The sequence below is a fragment of the Patiria miniata genome, unplaced genomic scaffold (assembly GCF_015706575.1).
Source record: "Patiria miniata isolate m_02_andy unplaced genomic scaffold, ASM1570657v1 HiC_scaffold_8, whole genome shotgun sequence".
Classification (NCBI taxonomy): domain Eukaryota; kingdom Metazoa; phylum Echinodermata; class Asteroidea; order Valvatida; family Asterinidae; genus Patiria; species Patiria miniata.
In genome coordinates, this window is record NW_024037075.1 from 9,600,673 (window position 1) to 9,621,360 (window position 20,688).

The 20,688-nt window shown below is 40.1% G+C and overlaps 2 protein-coding genes across 5 annotated transcripts in view; one reads left to right on the forward strand and one right to left on the reverse strand.

Moving 5' to 3' along the window:
- LOC119719194 (syndetin-like) overlaps window positions 1–20,378 on the reverse strand; it is a 34,432-nt gene extending 14,054 nt beyond the window's left edge. The window contains exons 1-18 of the mRNA XM_038188555.1: window positions 20,242–20,378; window positions 17,284–17,364; window positions 16,283–16,327; window positions 15,195–15,341; window positions 14,097–14,150; window positions 13,518–13,588; window positions 12,854–12,971; window positions 12,027–12,062; window positions 11,531–11,613; window positions 11,208–11,250; window positions 10,568–10,666; window positions 8,932–9,072; window positions 7,731–7,872; window positions 5,079–5,167; window positions 4,187–4,281; window positions 3,821–3,919; window positions 2,081–2,351; window positions 677–792 (exon numbers count right to left, since the gene is read on the reverse strand). Of these exons, the coding sequence (XP_038044483.1) occupies window positions 677–792; window positions 2,081–2,351; window positions 3,821–3,919; window positions 4,187–4,281; window positions 5,079–5,167; window positions 7,731–7,872; window positions 8,932–9,072; window positions 10,568–10,666; window positions 11,208–11,250; window positions 11,531–11,613; window positions 12,027–12,062; window positions 12,854–12,971; window positions 13,518–13,588; window positions 14,097–14,150; window positions 15,195–15,341; window positions 16,283–16,327; window positions 17,284–17,364; window positions 20,242–20,283 (1,772 nt within the window). The 5' untranslated portion in view covers window positions 20,284–20,378. The remainder of the gene's footprint in view (window positions 1–676; window positions 793–2,080; window positions 2,352–3,820; window positions 3,920–4,186; window positions 4,282–5,078; window positions 5,168–7,730; window positions 7,873–8,931; window positions 9,073–10,567; window positions 10,667–11,207; window positions 11,251–11,530; window positions 11,614–12,026; window positions 12,063–12,853; window positions 12,972–13,517; window positions 13,589–14,096; window positions 14,151–15,194; window positions 15,342–16,282; window positions 16,328–17,283; window positions 17,365–20,241) is intronic.
- A 76-nt stretch (window positions 20,379–20,454) lies between these two features.
- LOC119719546 (GTP-binding protein 10-like) overlaps window positions 20,455–20,688 on the forward strand; it is a 29,622-nt gene continuing 29,388 nt past the window's right edge. For 2 of the 4 annotated variants that reach the window (XM_038189011.1, XM_038189009.1), the window contains exon 1: window positions 20,455–20,585. The gene's annotated coding sequence lies outside the window, so the exon portion shown is untranslated. Of the gene's footprint in view, window positions 20,671–20,688 lie in introns of all 4 variants that reach the window. The other 2 variants (XM_038189010.1, XM_038189008.1) reach the window with 1 other exon arrangement.

Genomic DNA, 20,688 nt, shown 5'->3' on the forward strand with positions numbered 1-20,688 from the left:
TCAGAATAACATAAGTCTACATCCATGAACCACTGCGCTCATGGGGGTGTCCCACTCCACTGGGCTCTCAACAGTGGTAAAAAAGTGTCCTCTCTTGTTGATGCATGTGCCCATATGGCTGCTGTAATAAAGCTCTGTATTAGGGACCACTGAGAGCAGTGGAAGGCATTCAATCAAACTATGTCATGTATGTAATAATAATGACAAATAATGCGTATTTATAAAGTGCATGTATCCACCATTTTTGTTGCTGAAGGTGCTACATCATTATTACTGTGCTCATTGGGCCAATGAAACATTCCAAAGGCAATCTAAGCTCCCTGGGGAGTATACAGCTCCATGCTGCCATTTCAGCGCAAAGCAGCTAAAATCAACCACAATAACCAACTCTACCCTCACAGGTACCCATTTACTCCTGGGTGGGGAGAAGCAATGAGTGACAAAGTGCCTTGCCCAAGGGCACACGCACCATAGCCACAGGCTGGACTCGAACCCACAACCTGCAGAATTATCCACAAGACCATGAATTTAATGCGCCAGACGACGAGGCCACGGCACTCCACAATCATGGATGGACATGATGAAGAAAACCTGACTCTATCCACTGATATTATGCTCAATAATGTAGGAACACATACAAGACTTGCAGGAAGTCCATTTTCAAGCATCCTCCTACCTTCTTGTAGGTTTCTCTTCAGTCAACTCATCAATGAAATCTTGTTTGAGCTCATCGGGTACATCACTGTCATCGGAATCGTCATTGCCATGAGACTCATCATCAATGTCTTCAACCTATGCCACAAAATGCAAACCTTCCATCAAAACATGTGCTTCCAAGATGAATTTGTAAACTAGCAATATAACATATTTAAAGCAAGATCCAAGTTCTATCAGGCTAATTCACCTATAGGTACCAGATGCTAGTACTGCTATGCACCACGGATGCATGTGGGTATTCACATATGCTGCAAGTATGTGTGAGCAGTCGACTATTGCATGGATTACCCATTCAGTGAGAAGATGGGGTAGTGTGCTCCCACATGGAATGCATGCAACCATGATTCCACACACTCATGCTTGGACTCTTCATACTTCAAAAGTTCATACAGTGCATGACCATGACCAAGCTCCTCGTAAACTTCACAATGTGTTACTGAATATGTATGAAATATAGTACATGTATAACAACCATCACATGGTTTATTTTTATGAAACATACAAAACAAAGGGTAACTGACTCAGTGCATTATAATAATATCAAAGTTTAAAATGTTTAACTTTAGAATTCATTAAGGGTTAACCCTTTCCTTCCCATGGGCGACTTTTGTCGACAAGAACTACCCCCCTGCTGGTTCCCATGGGCGACTTTAGTCGACCAGGAAACCACACACAAAACACCCTCAACACAGATATATTCACTACTTTTCAGAAAGTCGGTATGTTGATATGTTTGGCCGCCCATACATCAACTATATACTAGCTGAAAGAGTGTTTTCGGATCTTTCTAATGGTGTAGTTTATTTATAAGGTTACCATTACAAAAAAAATGAGAAAAGTGCTTCAGAAGTATCCATGCACAATTTGAGGTATGGAGTGCCATTTGGTCATGTGGTAAAATGGCTTGCAGTTTGATAAATGGGACCAGATGAACAAAAAGGCATAACTTTCTTATATTTGCGCATATGGACTTCATTTTTACATCAGATAAAAGAGTAAGGTTCAAGGAACAAACTTTACACACAACACCTATGATTTTAATCACTCCTTGGCAGTGAAAATCGGGGTTGAAAAAAGTAAGTTTTGGACTTGTGGTCACTTTTTTCACGCTCTAGTGATTTCCGCATGACTGAGCAAACAATTCGGTCCTGGGGAGAGCCAAGTCAATAAACAATGTGGGCATGAAAGGGTTAATTTAATGTGGATAATAGATCGTAGTTCCCCTCGGTACTGAAAGTTGATAAGCTAGTTCCCTTGGCTTGAACCTTGGAACTCGTTTGTCAACTTCTGCAACCTAAGGGAGCTTACATCAACTGTCCATTCTCAAACCATGTGATAGTAGTTGACTATTTCCTGTACTCACGCCATTAGTTCCAATCATATCCTCTGCTTCTTCATCATCCATCCGTTGGTCAAATGGACTCCCATGATCACCAAATCGGTTGAAGAAACTATCTCTAGTCCCACTCCTGGTGGAAGGACTGGATTGATTGCTGGAATCTCCCCTAGGAGCCATGCTCGTCAGTCGGACGAAACGGAACTCATGCAGGTTAGTTATGGTGAAGTTGGCCTTGACAGGGCATAGTTCCCAACCTTCATTCTCTAGGAACATCTGGAGTTCATCAAGGCGGGACCTGCAGGGATGGGGGGGGGGGGAGGATCATCAGACTATTGTAGCAGGTGTAGCTGTAAAGATATACTTAGAGGAACTTTGTCTCAGGGAGCAGCAAATTTAAACCCTCGTTACTGCGATTAATAACTTCCATAATGAAGTTTTACAAGATATAGAATAGGATCCCGGTTGCCATAACTCTGAGTTTTTGGAATCACTGAAACCTCCATTACTTGCTCACGAAATTGAACGGTCGAAATCAATCAATTGACTGGTTTTAACAGGTAGAAATACTATGCCTACATGAAGCAGGACTGACTTGCTGTGACTGTTTATGCATTCAGACACAGTAGGTTTTGACTATTATGTGATTGATCAGCCAGCAGTACCTACTTGCTTTTGTCTGTTGATGGAATTTGACATGACACAGTGCCTATAGGAAATTTGATCTGACTGTTAATGACTAGCTTGCATATAAAGGCATGGCAGAGGAAGTGAACTGAAATTTTGATGTCTGTGACTGTTCAGATGGTAGGACGGCTAATGGTTATCAGATAACGAGGCTTCACTTCACCCGCTCGCACGGGACGCGGATGCATTATTTCTGCCTTGGCGAATGAATGCCTGCTTTCGGGCAACTGCACACTTCACGTACCATCAACTGTGACCAACTTGCAAACACACACACACATACACACGCATGGGCTTTATACTATAGCGGTGATAACACATCACCCACATTGATTGATCGAGAGTGAGTCACATGTCATTGACAAATTTACCTTCTTGCTGAGAACAGCCCACAAAATATATATCGGCTGCCTCACTCTGAGAAAGTACTATACGCATAGCAACAAATGTAGCCACCGGAAGTCTATATGTGCACATGCATTTGGGTGCACATTGCGCCTACTGTTCCCATGGGCTACAGAGTTGGGTTCAAACATTTCCTTAAGGGGTAGTTTTGAAAAGTGCACGTAAATTTTCAACATATTTCAAACTGAAATAGAAATACATTTGTATTGGATTTTGGTTCAATTAATCAGACATCCCTAAAAATTAAGCAAAATCAACGGTAAGGCATTATAAAACAAACTTGAGTTCTTAACTTGTTGTGCAGTAAAATCTGCCTAACTTGGAGATCCATAAAAGTGTTCTGTTGTCCTGAAGTGAAGCCAATGGAAAACAGAATGCTCCATTGGATCACCGAGGGAGGTTAGTATACGTATTACCACACCACTGCCAGTGCTCAATATCTGTATACTATGTACAATTATGTAGAATAAAACTCTTACTCCTGGCTTTCCAATTCATGCAACTTTGTCCATGTTTTGCAAACTGAAAAAGGCAACCCTTCATGGACCAGGTTGTTGAATCACAGAAAAAAAAGTTTAGGTTCAAATGTGATTGTAGTTTCAAGACAAAGGTATGAAATAGCAAGTGCTGTTTATCGTCACAAAGATGTGAACTACATGTATAATCACTTGTTACCTGTGGTAGTTCTTGAAGTAGTTTAGACTCTGTTGTCTCAGAGAATCATGGAGACTCTCTGATTTACTCCCACAAAACTCCTCACCAACGCGAATCAGCCTACAGGAAAGTAAGAGTACAAAACAATTAGCATTAGTCCCCCACAATGTCTATTTCTTACCAATAGTGTTTTCGCATCACTCTTTTTGCTCTGATTGACTTGTGACCACAACACTGTGTTGAAAACGTTATTTGAAACTTCATGTTATTGTTTTTACTGATACTTTTAAGAAACAACAACCTGAAAAAAAATAACATGTAACTTCTAAACAAGAATGGAATGGTTAATGTATTTTTTAATGCATTTGATATTGGAATGTATCTTACCTATTGACAAGATCTAGGACATGGATGAAATCATCGTATTTGAAATTGGACAGATCAGTTCCTAGAAGAAATATCTTGACCTTCTGTTGCACATCCTGCAGAAGCAACAGGTCAATCCAGAAGAAAGTTAGTAGCATTCATTTGGCCTTGGATTTGTATTCAAGTAAATTATATGCATGTCAAGATCATCTGTTTGGGCCCACTTATATTTAAATGAAATTATTATTCTCATTTAAGCATATGTAACTTCATCTGAATGGAGTAAACTTGGTGCACTTTTCGTCACCGACACCATGAACTAACACTCACGTGTATTTACAGAGCCGTGTTATTTTCATTTCCATGAACACCCACCCGGCACTGCATGCGCGCACTCCATACATTTTATGTTTTCAAGAACTAAACACTGATCTCAATTTCACCAGTAAAAAGGTTTTTAATCAAATTTGTGAAAAGCCCACAAGTATGGATGGAATAGATTTGTGTCAAACCTTTGAAAGTATTTTTTCTCCAAATAGTATTTCCGCAATATGCTTGAGTTTCAGTTTGTGAAAACCAAAATCATTCTTTTTTGCGTCAGTGTCCGATATGCGTGCATGCATCCAGGTGTTAGTTCCTGAAACCAACATTTTTTATTATGCGGTTTTCACGAACTAACACCCAGTAACATGCGTGAGTGTTAATTCGTAAAAGTAACATGCGTGAGGTTTAAACAGGGGGGGGGGGGGGGGGGGCTTTAGCCCCCCCCCCAAATTTTTTCAGCATGCCTCCCTGAAAAAAATTCTGGATCCACCTTGCTAGCCCCCCCCCAAAAAAATATTGGCTCTAGAACCGCGCCTGTACAAGACATAACTACAGAAAGGGTTCAAGATGACAGTAGGCGTCGACTTACCTGCCAGATTCTTGTCAAACCATGTTCCAGCTTGGTCTTGATATACCGACGATTGAATGAAGCTTCCATGTCTGTCCCTACAGCTTCCTCTGAACAAAAATAAAACAAATAAACAAACAGAAAATAACCCAACAATTCATCAAGAGTCAACCCTTTTCCTGTGGACGTGGAATCCCTGAATATTTTTCTAACATTTTTAAGACCCTCCATAGCTCCTAGGGCAATTAAAAAGATGTCTCTTTCAAAAGTAGTTCCTTGTAATTTCTGGGGAACCAACAATTGTTAACATTTTCTCTGTCAAAAACACATCTGAGAATGCCCAGCTTTTTACTCAAATTCAGTGACCAGGTAATAATTATGCATCCTAAGAGGAAGTAAAGCAACAAGATGGTATATTTGTTATAAAAAGCAAATTTCCAGGTGTTTTTTCCCCACAGATGGCCACGGGGCCTGGATACAGAGCCAGTCTTGTATCTGAGCTGCCTTTATGGGGCTAAATCGTAATATGAGGCTATGGCGCATCAAATAATCTAACATATCACTTCTTAGTTTGCATAGCCACTTGTAGCAGGTCGCTAGTTTGAATAATGTGCTGAGTCAATGCAAAAAAAGCCTTCATTAGCCAAACAATGAATTCTCTCTAGAATTTCAGTAGTTTAATTTACATGATGTCTGTGGTTTGTATGTATCAAATTATTTATATTATGATTTATTTTAATGAATAGTACACAAATTGGCAGTTGCTGCAGACAGATACACTGAAGTTGCAGTGACATCATTTGCAAATGTCTACAGACCAGCATTCCTCTATGGGGACACATGGCAATGCCAGGCTGATTTCTTAGAATGGATATTTGCCTTGGCATTTTACACTGACTGTTATATGACAAGTGCATTCCTTATGTACCTATTTGCTCCTTGGCCATTGACTGTTATATGACAAGTGCATTCCTTATGTACCTATTTGCTCCTTGGCCATTGGACTGTTATATGACTGAGTGCATTCCTTATGTACCTATTTGCTCCTTGGCCATTGACTGTTATATGACAAGTGCATTCCTTATGTACCTATTTGCTCCTTGGCCATTGACTGTTATATGACTGAGTGCGTTCCTTATGTACCTATTTGCTCCTTGGCCATTGGACTGTTATATGACTGAGTGCATTCCTTATGTACCTATTTGCTCCTTGGCCATTGGACTGATATTTGACTGAGTGCATTCCTTATGTACCTATTTGCTCCTTGGCCATTGACTGTTATATGACTGAGTGCATTCCTTATGTACCTATTTGCTCCTTGGCCATTGACTGTTATATGACTGAGTGCATTCCTTATGTACCTATTTGCTCCTTGGCCATTGGACTGATATTTGACTGAGTGCATTCCTTATGTACCTATTTGCTCCTTGGCCATTGGACTGATATTTGACTGAGTGCATTCCTTATGTACCTATTTGCTCCTTGGCCATTGACTGATATTTGACTGAGTGCATTCCTTATGTACCTATTTGCTCCTTGGCCATTGGACTGATATTTGACTGAGTGCATTCCTTATGTACCTATTTGCTCCTTGGCCATTGACTGTTATATGACTGAGTGCATTCCTTATGTACCTATTTGCTCCTTGGCCATTGGACTGATATTTGACTGAGTGCATTCCTTATGTACCTATTTGCTCCTTGGCCATTGACTGTTATATGACTGAGTGCATTCCTTATGTACCTATTTGCTCCTTGGCCATTGGACTGATATTTGACTGAGTGCATTCCTTATGTACCTATTTGCTCCTTGGCCATTGGACTGATATTTGACTGAGTGCATTCCTTATGTACCTATTTGCTCCTTGGCCATTGGACTGATATTTGACTGAGTGCATTCCTTATGTACCTATTTGCTCCTTGGCCATTGGACTGTTATATGACTGAGTGCGTTCCTTATGTACCTATTTACTCCTTGGCCATTGGACTGATATTTGACTGAGTGCATTCTTTATGTACCTATTTGCTCCTTGGCCATTGACTGATATTTGACTGAGTGCATTCCTTATGTACCTATTTGCTCCTCGGCCATTGACTGTTATATGACTGAGTGCATTCCTTATGTACCTATTTGCTCCTTGGCCATTGGACTGATATTTGACTGAGTGCATTCCTTATGTACCTATTTGCTCCTTGGCCATTGGACTGATATTTGACTGAGTGCATTCCTTATGTACCTATTTGCTCCTTGGCCATTGGACTGATATTTGACTGAGTGCATTCCTTATGTACCTATTTGCTCCTTGGCCATTGGACTGATATTTGACTGAGTGCATTCCTTATGTACCTATTTGCTCCTTGGCCATTGGACTGTTATATGACTGAGTGCATTCCTTATGTACCTATTTACTCCTTGGCCATTGGACTGATATTTGACTGAGTGCATTCCTTATGTACCTATTTGCTCCTTGGCCATTGACTGATATTTGACTGAGTGCATTCCTTATGTACCTATTTGCTCCTTAGCCATTGACTGATATTTGACTGAGTGCGTTCCTTATGTACCTATTTGCTCCTTGGCCATTGACTGATATTTGACTGAGTGCGTTCCTTATGTACCTATTTGCTCCTTGGACATTGGACTGATATTTGACTGAGTGCGTTCCTTATGTACCTATTTGCTCCTTAGCCATTGGACTGATAGGATCCTCATTTGCTTCATGCCATTCAATTGTCTTGTAGTAACTCTTCATCACTTCCCATAATGCTTTGCAGAGATCCACCAGGCAGGGAATGTAAGTATCCGTGGTAACATGCTAAAAAATGAAATCCAAAGAAAGAACCTGAATCAACCACATAGTTTCAAACACTGCATGTTCAGGTTTTGTTTGACAACTCAAATGTTCTGGGTAATTCATCATTACAGAATTACAGCACTATTTTACAACTAAACTAGACCACTGATCAACACCAAATAAAACAGGTCATATGTAAAAAAAAATCTCCAGTAAATCCCTACAAATATCATGTTCACAATTCTGAAAAGCACAATGAAATGAATATCATTACAAGTTATCACACGAGCGCGAGTGGAACACGGAATAATGAAGTGCATCTGTGTCTCACATACCACAAGGCTGAAATGTTGGACACAGACGCACTACATTTTCCGTGTTCTACAAGTGCGAGTGCGATAACGAATTCATCTTCAAGCAAACTTGACGCACAGTAAAGATAGAACTAGAATGCTTTATGCGAACTTTAGCAGTTTACCGCATGCAGCTGGATTGTCGCACGTTCGCACCTTAGAATAGCGCAAAACGCAGGGTGTGATATGGACCGTGCAATACAGTACAATATCACAGTTTTGTTGCCACTGATCGACCAATAAGGATCGAGGATACAAGTTCGTTTGAAGATAATGATAATTAAAGTGTGGACTTCAATTAAGAGTCTTGCAGAAGACGGATGTAATACTTATATGGCAGCTGGCATACTCATTGGAAAAGGAATCTCAGCCTAAATATATTTGTTGCAATCCAGGACTAATACACAAAGTTTTATATTTGGTAATTCCAACAAATAACGACTTTTAATATGAGATAACAAACACTACACGTGTACAGAATTAAGAATGTGTCTATATTTAGGCGCATAAACATCAAAGGGATATTTGGTGTATACCAGCTCACAGTAGAAAAATGTATAACTGTTAGATTCACACAGTAACCAAATGCAAAAGTAAATGTAAAGGCATGACAAAATGAATAAGTAGTCAACAAAATAATCAGTTAGTGGGTTGTTATCCAGTAATGAACACTTTAACTACCAAGATGGGATAACTAAAGGGCAGTGACTACAGATTGTGAACTTACACTGCAGAGGTCCTTATATTGCATCTTCTGGAAGTTAGTATCTTCAGAGCCACTCATCAGCTCTACATAGCCCACCACGATGGTGAAAGCAGAGTTGTGGATAGCACTGGTGAAGTGCATGTGGAGTTGATCCATGGCAGTCTGGGGACAAAATTCAGATAATTTGAGTTCAAGGTTGGTTTTACTACTCAAAAAGTTGCTATTTCTATAGATTTAACCCTAACCATCCCAAATCCTCCCAAATCCTCTTTGCAAATTGGAGGAATTGGCAGGATTGAGGTTAGATGCTATTTTTACATAAAGGCAGCTGAAGGATTTTGCAGGATTGAGGTTACATCCTAGCAAAAATGCCTAGGGCTAGGATGCATACCTCAATCCTGCAAAATCCTCCAATTGGCATCATGGAAAATTAGCATATAGCCTCAATCCTGCAAATTCCTCCATTATTTCTTGAATATGGTCCGTGGAGGGGTGACCACTGCCTGAATCCTGCAAAAACCTGCGGCAGTAACTGTCAATATGTTGAGGCTTGGCCAGTGACATCCTGGAGCAGTACGGAGGATTTCAAGCATTATCCAGGCCTATATTTATGCATGGCTGAGCAACAACACAACAAGGTCCAGCCCAAGACCTTGACAAAGTGCATCCTACGGAATCAGTAACGCACTTTTGCCATGTAACCTCAATCCTCCAAATTCCTCCACTTTGGCAAAGAGGATTTTGAAGGATTCAGAGTGGTAAGGGTTATAAAAAGAATACTGTAATACTGGAATACAATTCCTCATATGACAAACATCTACATGTAAATGGTTGTTGAGGCTGTCCGAATCACCTTTATTACACCTCATGATATTAAGCTTCATCATCGGGCAATCAGGTTGGCGTAGCAGTACTTTCCTCGCCGTCCACTGCTGTGACCTTGGTTCGAATCCCGTCTGGGCCTACATGTGGATTGGGTTTTCAGTCCCTACCCTGATTCCATGGGTCTTCCCTAGAATGTCATTCTTGGGTTTTTCTCCCACCACTAAAACTGTAATTTCTTTACACATCTTCTATCAAGAGACCCCACTGGAAAGAAGTTGAAAGACTTTTGTGGGCTATCCCGGCCAATTGCCAAATAATCACAAACAAACAAACACCACAACAAACAAACAAACAAACAAACATCAAATGGCGAAGACACTCCCAGGGAAATCCCTCCAACGGAATCTGTATCATAATTTGTCTCTCATTGTAACGGTTTTTAGTATGGAACCAACAACCTCACTTGCGATCGCATTTGTTGCATAGTTGGGAGTCTAATAGTCCAGTGGCACGACACATTGGATTAAAGCTCCAAATTGTGTACACTTACTGTATAGGTCCCATAGAAACATTCTATACTGGGGGGGGGGGGTTGCCTGGTTTGGGTGGCCTAGGTCAAGGGATGACCAAGTTCACACGGTGAAATACTGTATAATAGGGTGTAGTGAATTTCCACAAAACGTCTGAAATTTAAGTTCTGACCAGCCTGAAAGAATGTTCTGGAAATATCTAAGACCTACCATATTACTCTAAGTGACAAACCAGAGTTTTCAGGTGTTAACTGTATCATTCCCCCCGCAGAGAGGGAGTGATATTTGCTAGTTTGCATTACCTGTGTCTTTCCCAGCAGCGTGTATGCCGTTTGTACCTTCTCATAGTGTTTGACATCAAAGTTGATACAGGTCTTGGCTAGGGCCTGGTCAAGCTGCTCCTGTTCATGTAAGAAAACGTATCATTTGATGAATGTTAATCTAGACACCAAACACGCACCCACTGGGCCTAAGTCCTCTTGATCCTACACCCAGGATATTCTGTGCAATGCCCATGTGCACGCCAACTAAATGGTATCTACATGACATCTGTCACAACAAAATGAGCTAAGCATTGAGATATGTGTATTTTTAGATTCAGCAAAACCTTTCCAGGGATACTGAGTTCAGTAGTGGAAGTACTTTTTTGCAGATCAGCAATTGTATACTTTATTTAAGTTCAATAATCGTGGCTAGCCCTCCTCGCTTAAACCACTCATGAAGAAAACTGAGTGCTTAATTTCACATAGCCACTAGCAGAAACTATTACTTAGTGTGTTTCCAGCAAACCTAAGTTAAGAACCATTCACAAGCAATATGAACAACATAGTAACCTGGCTGAAAACTGTCAAAGGAAAACGTTCTGATGTTCAAAATAGTTTTGTTTTGTAGGTGTATAAAAAAGGTAGCATGACTTTTACAAGATTAAGGTGCATCTCTTACCTCTATCATTTCTAATGTGTCTTGAAGCTTGGAACTCAGCTCACTGTAGCACAGGAGACAAAGAATACAGATAGAGCAATCACTTGACAAGTATTTGATTAACTGATTCATTCATTTGACTTCACTATCCGCTATTCACATTGTGTAAAATCTGCCAAATAAATATGGATTATCTACACATGTATACAGCACAACTAGTTTGCCAGTATCAACATTTACAAAACCAAAGATCTGAAAACTGATCCATACTAATGGAAATATGGCTATGAATCGGTTATAAGTTTTGAAAAAATAGTTGAAGACTTGACAGGATGCTTTTTTACGTGATGCATTTGTAGTGTCTGAATGTACTAGCAGCCTTCTGACATTCCAAGCAGAGTTGAATGGCTCCAGGATAGTCTTCCTCCTACAACACAAGATTGAATGAACAAACTGGATAACAATCCAACACACATGTAGCACATGAGTAAATCTAAATCATACAAGGAAACCACAGGCATCCCGCAGGGATAAGGCACTGATAATATTCATCAAAAGTTGCATCTAATAGTGACAGCTCCTGTGTTTTCACTCAGCATGAACAATAAACCCACCACAATGCAATGCTAAACTCCCCTCATCTCCTTCCTAAAATGTTCTCTTTTTTGCTTGGTCCACATAGTGCTTAACAATATATTTAATTCACATCACAGTTTAATTAATAATCCTACAGTTTTTAACATCACACTCTTTTAACATCTTCAGATTTTTGGCCGTGGACTTCGTTGAAGAGTGAAGTAACCATGAGAGTTGTTGTCAAGCTACCACTAGAATACTAACCTCTAACATTTCTCGTAACCTGATGTCTGTTTGTTGCTGTTTGGAGAAAAGAGAGGAGGTAAAGAAATTAATAAAAAAAACTCAAACAACAACAGAAACAAAAGCCAACATGGATACATCATATACTGCAGTGTATCATGGAAAAAGTCAGCATCCATTTGTAAATGTAGCAAATGGCATTCTTTTTACACTAGGCATCAACTCAACTTGATTTATGGATGCACCTGTTCATTTTTATCTCGGAGGTTTCGGAATATATTTTTATGGTAGCACAATAACAATGAAATAATGATAAACTGCATGGCACTATGTGTAGGAAGTTGACTATTAAGTTGAAAAGTGGCCTCTTTAAGGCTAAAACTCCTTCAAATCACTGTCAGTTTGAATCACTCTTAATAGATCAATGACAAATCATGACATCAACTCAAAGAAGTCACCTCAATGTTCACCTATAACAGCTATGTACATTCCTACAAACTTTGTTCCCAATCTGACTTGTGCCCTGAGATATAACACTTAGAAACTGCAGTTTAATATCACAATGGGCAGAGTATACTGTCCAAAAAGCTGACTTTCTCCGTTTCTTTTCAGATTTTCACAAAGTCACAAAAGAGATTTGTTACATGGTGCAAACTTTATGTTACAACTCATTATGTCATCATGATGTTATACTTCGCATTATGCTTATGGTTTCATAAAAAAAACCAAGAAATGTTTCGGTAGTTTCTTAAAAACCTAACAAGAATATCCCTTCTGCATGCAAGTTGAACTTCTATTGACATTTTATAAATTCAACATTAATGTGAATCCTTGAGATGGCTACCTACCAGTGTTTTGATTGTATGTAAACTCTTCATCAAGCTGAGAAGCTGCTGTCGTCTCCTGTAGTTGGCAAGAATGCTCAGGCTAGCCACCGTGAAGCCTTGTTTGGCCATAGCCAGTTGTCTAGGCAATAACACACACATGTCACTGTAAGATCACCCCAATCCTGTCCATATATTTCACCAGTAGTCTGCACCTCTTGAACTGAATTGATTAGTGGGTTCATTTTTGTGAGGTGGTAGACACTGCATTGGGCAACATGTTTAATTCCCAGGCACAAGACCATTTGACGTTTACTTCCGGGATTACAATTAAAATTGCATTGATAAATGAATACAACTTGAAAATGGAAGCACAGTAATACTTCTTCAGGAAATGTTCAATGAGTAATACTAAACTCAAAAAAATGTCACGATGATGTTATCGCCAACAAGGGTGCCCTCTTGCGGCACATCAATAAAGTAAACAAATATATTTAATTTTATAAACCATTTAACTATCACTGGTTGAATGATTTGCATATAGTCTGCATGAACAGTGTACACTGGTCCCTATCACACATAAGGCTTCCATTTCAGATTAAAAAGTTGAACAATAACCTACTGGGGAGGGATCTTTTGAGGAATATCTAGCCTAGTGCTGACAAAACAATGATCAAGTTGTGGATACCTTCTCCCATTTGTACAGATGATGTTGGCTGTCTGTAAGCTAGCCTGTAGGTCAGTGACTCGCTGAAGCTCCTGTCAAACAAACACAAGAATTACATTCACTATCCATGGAACCAGTGATATCAATTGACTTGCAGCAGTAAAGACGTCAAACCTTTGGCAATGAAGGGTTAACAATGACAGCATTTTCCATGAAGTGTGCATTTTTATGATCAAAGCATAAGACCATTAGGCCATTACTTCAGTACCAACAATTGCTGTGCACAGCATGGAACCTACTCCCAAGGGCTTTTTTGATAAATTGTGTCAACTCGTTCAAGTTGATGACCAGGTTACTACAGAGTGAGCTGTTTTATTTATTTCATTTTATCTTCAAGCAAATTTGAATCTTCAAATCCTGATTGGTCAAGCCTGAAGCCATGGCAACAACAGTGTGGTATTATTCTGTATCTCAGGGTCTATATTACACAGTGTGTATCACATATAATTCTATGTGGTACATCTTTTCCTTCTGCTGGCCCTTGACTAGCGCAGCACATGCATGGAGGCGCAAGAGGACAATTCCAAAGGACTTTCTTACCCTGCTGTATGAAGACTGATTTTCCAACACGACATCAGAAACCTTCTTTGAAACCTGACCCCCCCAAAAAGATAAAGTTAAAGCATGATTATATTTTCTACAAATGTTCTCACCTTGTATCAATTTGGGTTGGCAGTGGAGCCAAGGAAGCAGGGACACAATTTCAAAAAGGGTGGGATTTATTTTCCCCTGCACGGGGGATTTGTTTAGGGGACTAACTGTGCAGTGACAGACATGCTTGTCTTGTCTCATTGCCACTTTCTTGAGCGTTCGTAGTTCAATACAGTTTGATGTACATGTACATCTTTTTATAGAGTCTGTGTCCTGGCCTCATCTTGTCACTCCAATTGTTCTTCTGTCTTACAATCCCAAGACCGTATCCTTACTCAATTCAACAAATCTGCCTTTTAAAGTCAGTTTTACTGGTGCTGCTGTGGTCATACTATATACATGTAGTAAATATTCAAGGAAGTAGAAAACACAAGGATCTGTTTGTCATACACAGTACTTGGTGGGTTGAGACCAAGTTGAGGGGTGGGTTGAGGACTAAGAGTTTGGAGGACTGAGAGTTCCTTCACACAAGGACCAAGATGCCTGATAGTGAGAGGACCAAGCAGGCTGATGACTGAGAGGTCTGAAAAGTAACAGACCTGAGATAGGAGTTTCAAGAACTAAGAGAAATGATGAGAGGCCTGAAGACTAAGAAGTTTTAAGGATAGAGATTATGTGGATTAAGAAGTCAAAGGACCAAGAGGTGTAAGGACTGAAAGGTGAGAGGTCTGAAAAATAACAGACCCGAGACCTAGAAGTTCCAAGCAGTCTAAGGACTAAGAGAAATTATAAGAGATCTGAGGACTGAGAAGTCTGATGATAGGATTAAGAGGTCTAAGAACCAAGAGGTGTTAAGGATGAGGTCTAAAGGTCGGGATTACTAAGAGGTCTAGGGAGTGATGAGAGGGCTGGGAACTTCAAGGTCTGAAGACAAGATGTTTCAGAAATCAAAGGTGTGATGACTAATTGGTCCGAGGACTAAAGGACTGAAGGTCTAGAAGGTCTTAGGACTGAAAGTGATGAGAAGTGAGTGGTACGAGGACTCACCGCCTGGCGTTGTCTCCTCAGGCGGTCTCTATCAGCAGTCAGCTTGCCCAACTCAATTTTCTCCAACTCAGGCATCTTGAGGAGTTCAAACTCACTTCCATCAAAATCCTCATCATTAAAGTAGTCCTTCTCAATGCTGTCAATAATCTGGGTTGCAAGTCACAGATCAAAACTTCAACACACTTTTTTTATCACCAGAACTGGAAATGATTAGGAATGTTAAAGATATAGTCCATCATTTGTAATTTGTGCATTTTGTTCGTTTGAAGCAACAAAAGTGTTCAAAATCTAATGAAGGATACTGAACAAACCTGATGAAGTTTCAGCTCAGCTTCAGCTGTATATTCCGAGAAAAACAGCATTCTAGGATCTCAATTTCAAATCAAAAGTTGCTGAAGATTCATGTTTTGAATTGTTTTGAATTGCAGCTATACGCGATGTCGCGCACTGATCCGACGAATTATAGCAACAAAAGGAACTACTAATTTAAATTTTCCTACGGTGCGTCTTAAGAGGCACCGTTGGAAAGGCCTTCTTTCGTTGATTACTTCAAAATGACAGCTTGCCAGAAAGAATAATTTCACAGGGAGTTTAGTCCACTTACTACCTTTCAACCAAGTACGTTTTTCAACAATAATACGCCAGTTACTTTTTCGGATGGCTGCAAATGATGGACTATAGCTTTAAGCATTCTCAAGATATGCCAGTTTTTGCAATTTAGGTACTTTGTTTTAGTGTAAAGCTGTTTGATGTTTATAATTATACACATGCAGATGTAGTCTGCCCATTATTGTAGAACAAAACATCAAAATTGAAAATTCCAGATAAGAAAACAATTATGAGATTTTAATTTTTTCTAAAATTTCATTGGATAAAACTTGAGACAATGTTCACAACTTTAATGCTAACATGAGAGCAGACTACATTTCTACTTTTTGAGTTTTCATCCCACTGAATGAGAAAACTGATTTCAAATTTGCACAGTGGAAATCTCAAAACGTAAGACAACAAACTCCAAACTGATAATGACACATTACTGAACGTGCAGACCATATCATATCAAGACATCAAAACTGCTGCATACTCACCTCTGCTTCGGCTGCAGGATCATTGGAAAATTCTCTTGCTTCACTCTGTGAGATCAAAAGTATAATGTGGGAAAAAATGGTAAATTTGGACAATAAATGATAAATGGTGATGTATGGAATGCAAAAGACTCACATGTCAGGAACTCTGTGCCTACATGCAGGAATTAAAGCAACCAAATGTAAAATACATAATTGAGACCTCTTCTGTCAAAATCAGACTTTTCTGGGCACAAGGTTGAAAATGAGATTTTTGCATATTGTTAAAAAATGTACATTTTCCTTTTAATAGGTGGTTTAATTTTTGAAACCTGTAATTCCTTGGCAAACTGATATACCTTAACAAATCATCAAAAATACTATATTTAGCATGTTTATAGTTTAAATTAGGGTTTCAAGCTTTTATAGTTTATTTTAGACATGTTCAGGATTACAAATATGCAAAAATTAGAAAAAATCGGCCCCACAGCGTTTTTTGGCCCTATCTCAATTTCAACCTCTGCCCAGAAACGTCTGCTTTTGACAGAACAGGCCACAATTATGGAATATCTACATATACATGTAATACTATTTCCATTGTGAAACCATTGCTCATCAGTTTTATTCCTCTCATAAGGCTCAGGTTTCAGGTAGAAATCGGTTAGATTACAAAGCTTATCACACTTGCAGCTCAAAATGTTGAATACTAACACTTCAAGACAGGATATGTGACAGGCTCATGAGATGAGAACACGGGGGCTCTGGTTAATGTTCAAGACTCTGGCAGTATTCAAATGTACATGCTTACACTCACTGGCAGACTCCTGGACATGATATGACCTGAATCAATGACTGGACAGCTATCACTGTATGCTCTAACCTAATACAGGGAGGTCATCCTACACAAGATTGTCTGTGCTCGCCCCATTACCAGTTACTGCAAGTGCTGTATACATGTAGGCTAGTCTGCCTTGAGAAAGATCACAAACATGAATCCACACAAGTGCATACATGTGTACATGTACCTTATAACGTATGGGTTCTACAGGGCTGGGCGTTCTGGCTAGCTCATCTGTTGGACTTTTGTCATCCTTACTCCCACTGCCCTGGATTTTACATCAAAACAAACAGAAACATATGCAAACTATAAAACATGACATGAAAGTAATCAGAGTAAGGTGCATTCTTTGTTTTTATAATTTCCATACATGGGTTATGATTTTCTGCAATGGTTGAAAACATATGTACATAATTACTATAAGATGGAATTTTTGCGTCTGGGTGATATAAATCCAATTAGGTTTTGCCCTTCACTGACGTTTAAACACTGTATACTCAGTGTGTTACCTCCCGAGTGAAAGTTGCAAAAAATCATTCGGGTGGGACTCGAACCCATGACCTCCTGCTTTCTAGTGCAGATGTCTTACCACTCAACCACCGAGCTAACGGGATCGGTTGGCTACTGAGGAGTTTGTCCAAAAAAGGCGCAAATTGTTTTACATATGGTTGTATTCTATGATGTCTCAGCTTCTTTCCTCCGGGTTGTTTAGTTGTCCTTATATCCAATTTGTTTTGAGAAATTTTGACATCTTTCTGGAGTTCATATGCACGTGAAAAACGTCTGTGGAGGGCAGCCATTTCGAATGTAAGAAGCGTGACCACAAAGCTGTGACGTCGCGTTTATGCAAACCGTCTTGTCGATCCAGTGCGCAAGTTGCAATGCGACGGCTGTTTCTTGTAAAATGGAATCGCACAGAGTGTATGCTTGCATGCTATTATACTATCGGTTGAGAGATTGTACAAGAAACAGCCGTCGCATTGCAACGTGTGCACCGGATCGACAAGATGATTTGCATAAACGCGACGTCACAGCTTTGGGGTCACGCTTCTTACATTCAAAATATCATTGGATATAAGGACAACTAAACAACCCGGAGGAAAGAAGCTGAGACATCATTACAACCATATGTAAAACATTTTGCGCCTTTTTTTGGACAAACTCTTTGGGGAACCTGGCATGTGGCTAGTCCCAGTGACTTGGACCCAACTTATTGCCTTTTTAACATTCGGACACGGTCTGGCGGCAGTAGGGCACAAGCTAATCCGTATGCAAGTCATATCCTTGACCCCAAAACCCAACATTGCCCAAAAAACATCAGATTTCACCTTCAAAGTTCAATTCCGAGAGCTCCCCTCGCGATCGTGAACACGTTAAATTTCCGACTGTGTTAATGTTTGAACGATGCAAAGTGGTCTTCATGCCCAGCTATGCCTACATTCGATGGTCCCCTGTATCCCGAGTGTGATTCTGTTACTGAGCGCGATTATGATAATGAGAAGACTGGATCATGTTTGTAAACACAAGTGCATTTCAAACGGTCGGTAGAAGAGAGTCGGGAACTAGCTTGAACTGGTTTCTGCCCATAAAAGCTGCCCTAGTTCCCGACTTCCTATTATCGTTCGAAATGTACGTTGGGCATGAAGACCACAATCAAACATTAACACGAGTCGGAAATTTAACGTGTTCACGATCGCAAGGGAAGCTCTTGGAATTGGATGTTTTTGTTGGGCAATGTTGGGTTTTTGGGTCAGGGACAAAATTGTGTTGCTTGGCATATCGGATTAGCTTGGACCCTACTATCGCCAGACCATGTCCGAATATTAAAAAGGTGATAAGTTGGGTCTAAGTTACTCGGACTAGTATGTGGCCAGAGGTACAGCGCAGCAAAACCAAGGCCACACTGTCTCTACTCTAGTAGGGCTAGCCGGGTAATAGTCCCATAAATGTGACTGAAATACTGGACTACCTCCGTATATTAGTCACAGAGCCACATACGGCCTGTGAGCGGAGCGTCCCGTTGCTAGGGGGAGCCGAAAATTAATTAAAGATCGAAATTATTTTGTCAGCAGAAAATCAACCCAGCTATAGTACAGCATGACTGCTAAATAGTAAATAGCACAAAATCGTTAAAATCGGTAAAAAGCAAGACAACGAGAATGCTCTCCACGGCAACGCACCAGATGAAAATTGAACTCACTTGCGGCGCCTGAAAGCGGTGTGGTACCCACACACATCGCGCGCGCAGATTTTTTTATGTCATCACGTGATGCATACATTAACATAATTAGCAAAACAAAATGGACGACAGCCGTTGGAACTGGCGTATTTTTACGGACAAGCCACTGAAATCGTCAAGATTTTTCACTTTTTTTTTGTGGTCTTGTTTCAAGTCGATCATTAGGCTTCGTAAATGACTGCTGAATGTATGAGGTATGTGGGTGAACTCTGGGGTGGGATATTAGAGGTGAAAATGAACCATTTTTGGGAGAGGCCATTTTTTTAGGGTCTCTTGCTACCACATGGAAACGAACAGGCCTTCCTCCAGCGTTACATGTGAATGAATATGGAGCATGTCAGCTGGAGTTACTCAAGCTAGGACTAGTACCAAGTTCATGAATCTTCATCGTGGATCGTTTTTTACTTCAAGGACCTGTGTAATGGTTATTCCAGGCAAGTTTGGGGTGAGTTGCAGTTGCAATTAGTGTGTAACGGGGACAAAATTGAACATTTTCCAAAAATGTTTGCCTATACTATCGTTTACGAGAAAAACTAGCTCCAGCCTTAAATGACAACCCAATGATAAAACTCAGGGCTGGGTAACTCCAGCTAGGACTAGCTGGGTAATTACCACATTAAGCAATCTCTAATCAAATGTCCTACTTCTTTATCAAACATGTTGAGGGAAGTTGTTTGTTTTCCCAGATTTTTCTTCTTGACCTTATATGCTGTTGCTGAGGGTAGGATGATGATTGTAATAATTTCAAGCGACAACAAAAAAAATGGACAAGACCCACGCCCATCACACGACGTACACTGTACACTAGTATACTACTGCATGCATGCAATGCAATGGACTGCAAAATGAAGATCACCAATCACAAACTATCCCCTGCAAAATAAACATGGTGCCATATTAATTTACCTGACGAGTGATGAGAGTCTTGAATTTTCTCATTTGAATCATTGTTCATCACCAAACAAGCCAAAGACATGAACGATGAACTGCTGTGCTGAGTGACAGGATTTTTTCCAAGCAAGAAATCTACTCCGGATAGGCGATGAAGGGCGCCACCAACCAAACTAGTTTCAGCAAACGAACTCCTGAGGGCGCATCTCGGCACACGTGCGCATGTGGCATGTGTGGTGTGCATGGTATGCGCAGAGCTAGCTAGAGAGCCGTACGCGCGTGGCGTGGGTTACCGTCACCCGCTGTACCGTACTGCATTGCTAGCTCCCTGTGTTCAATTTTTGTCCGTCATTCATGGTGTACGTATTTTACAAAATATCAATACATGTATCCTGCATGATCAGGAGTAATTGCAGAATACTACTCCTTGTTCTGTTCTCACACGTACTATTAAGTGACTTT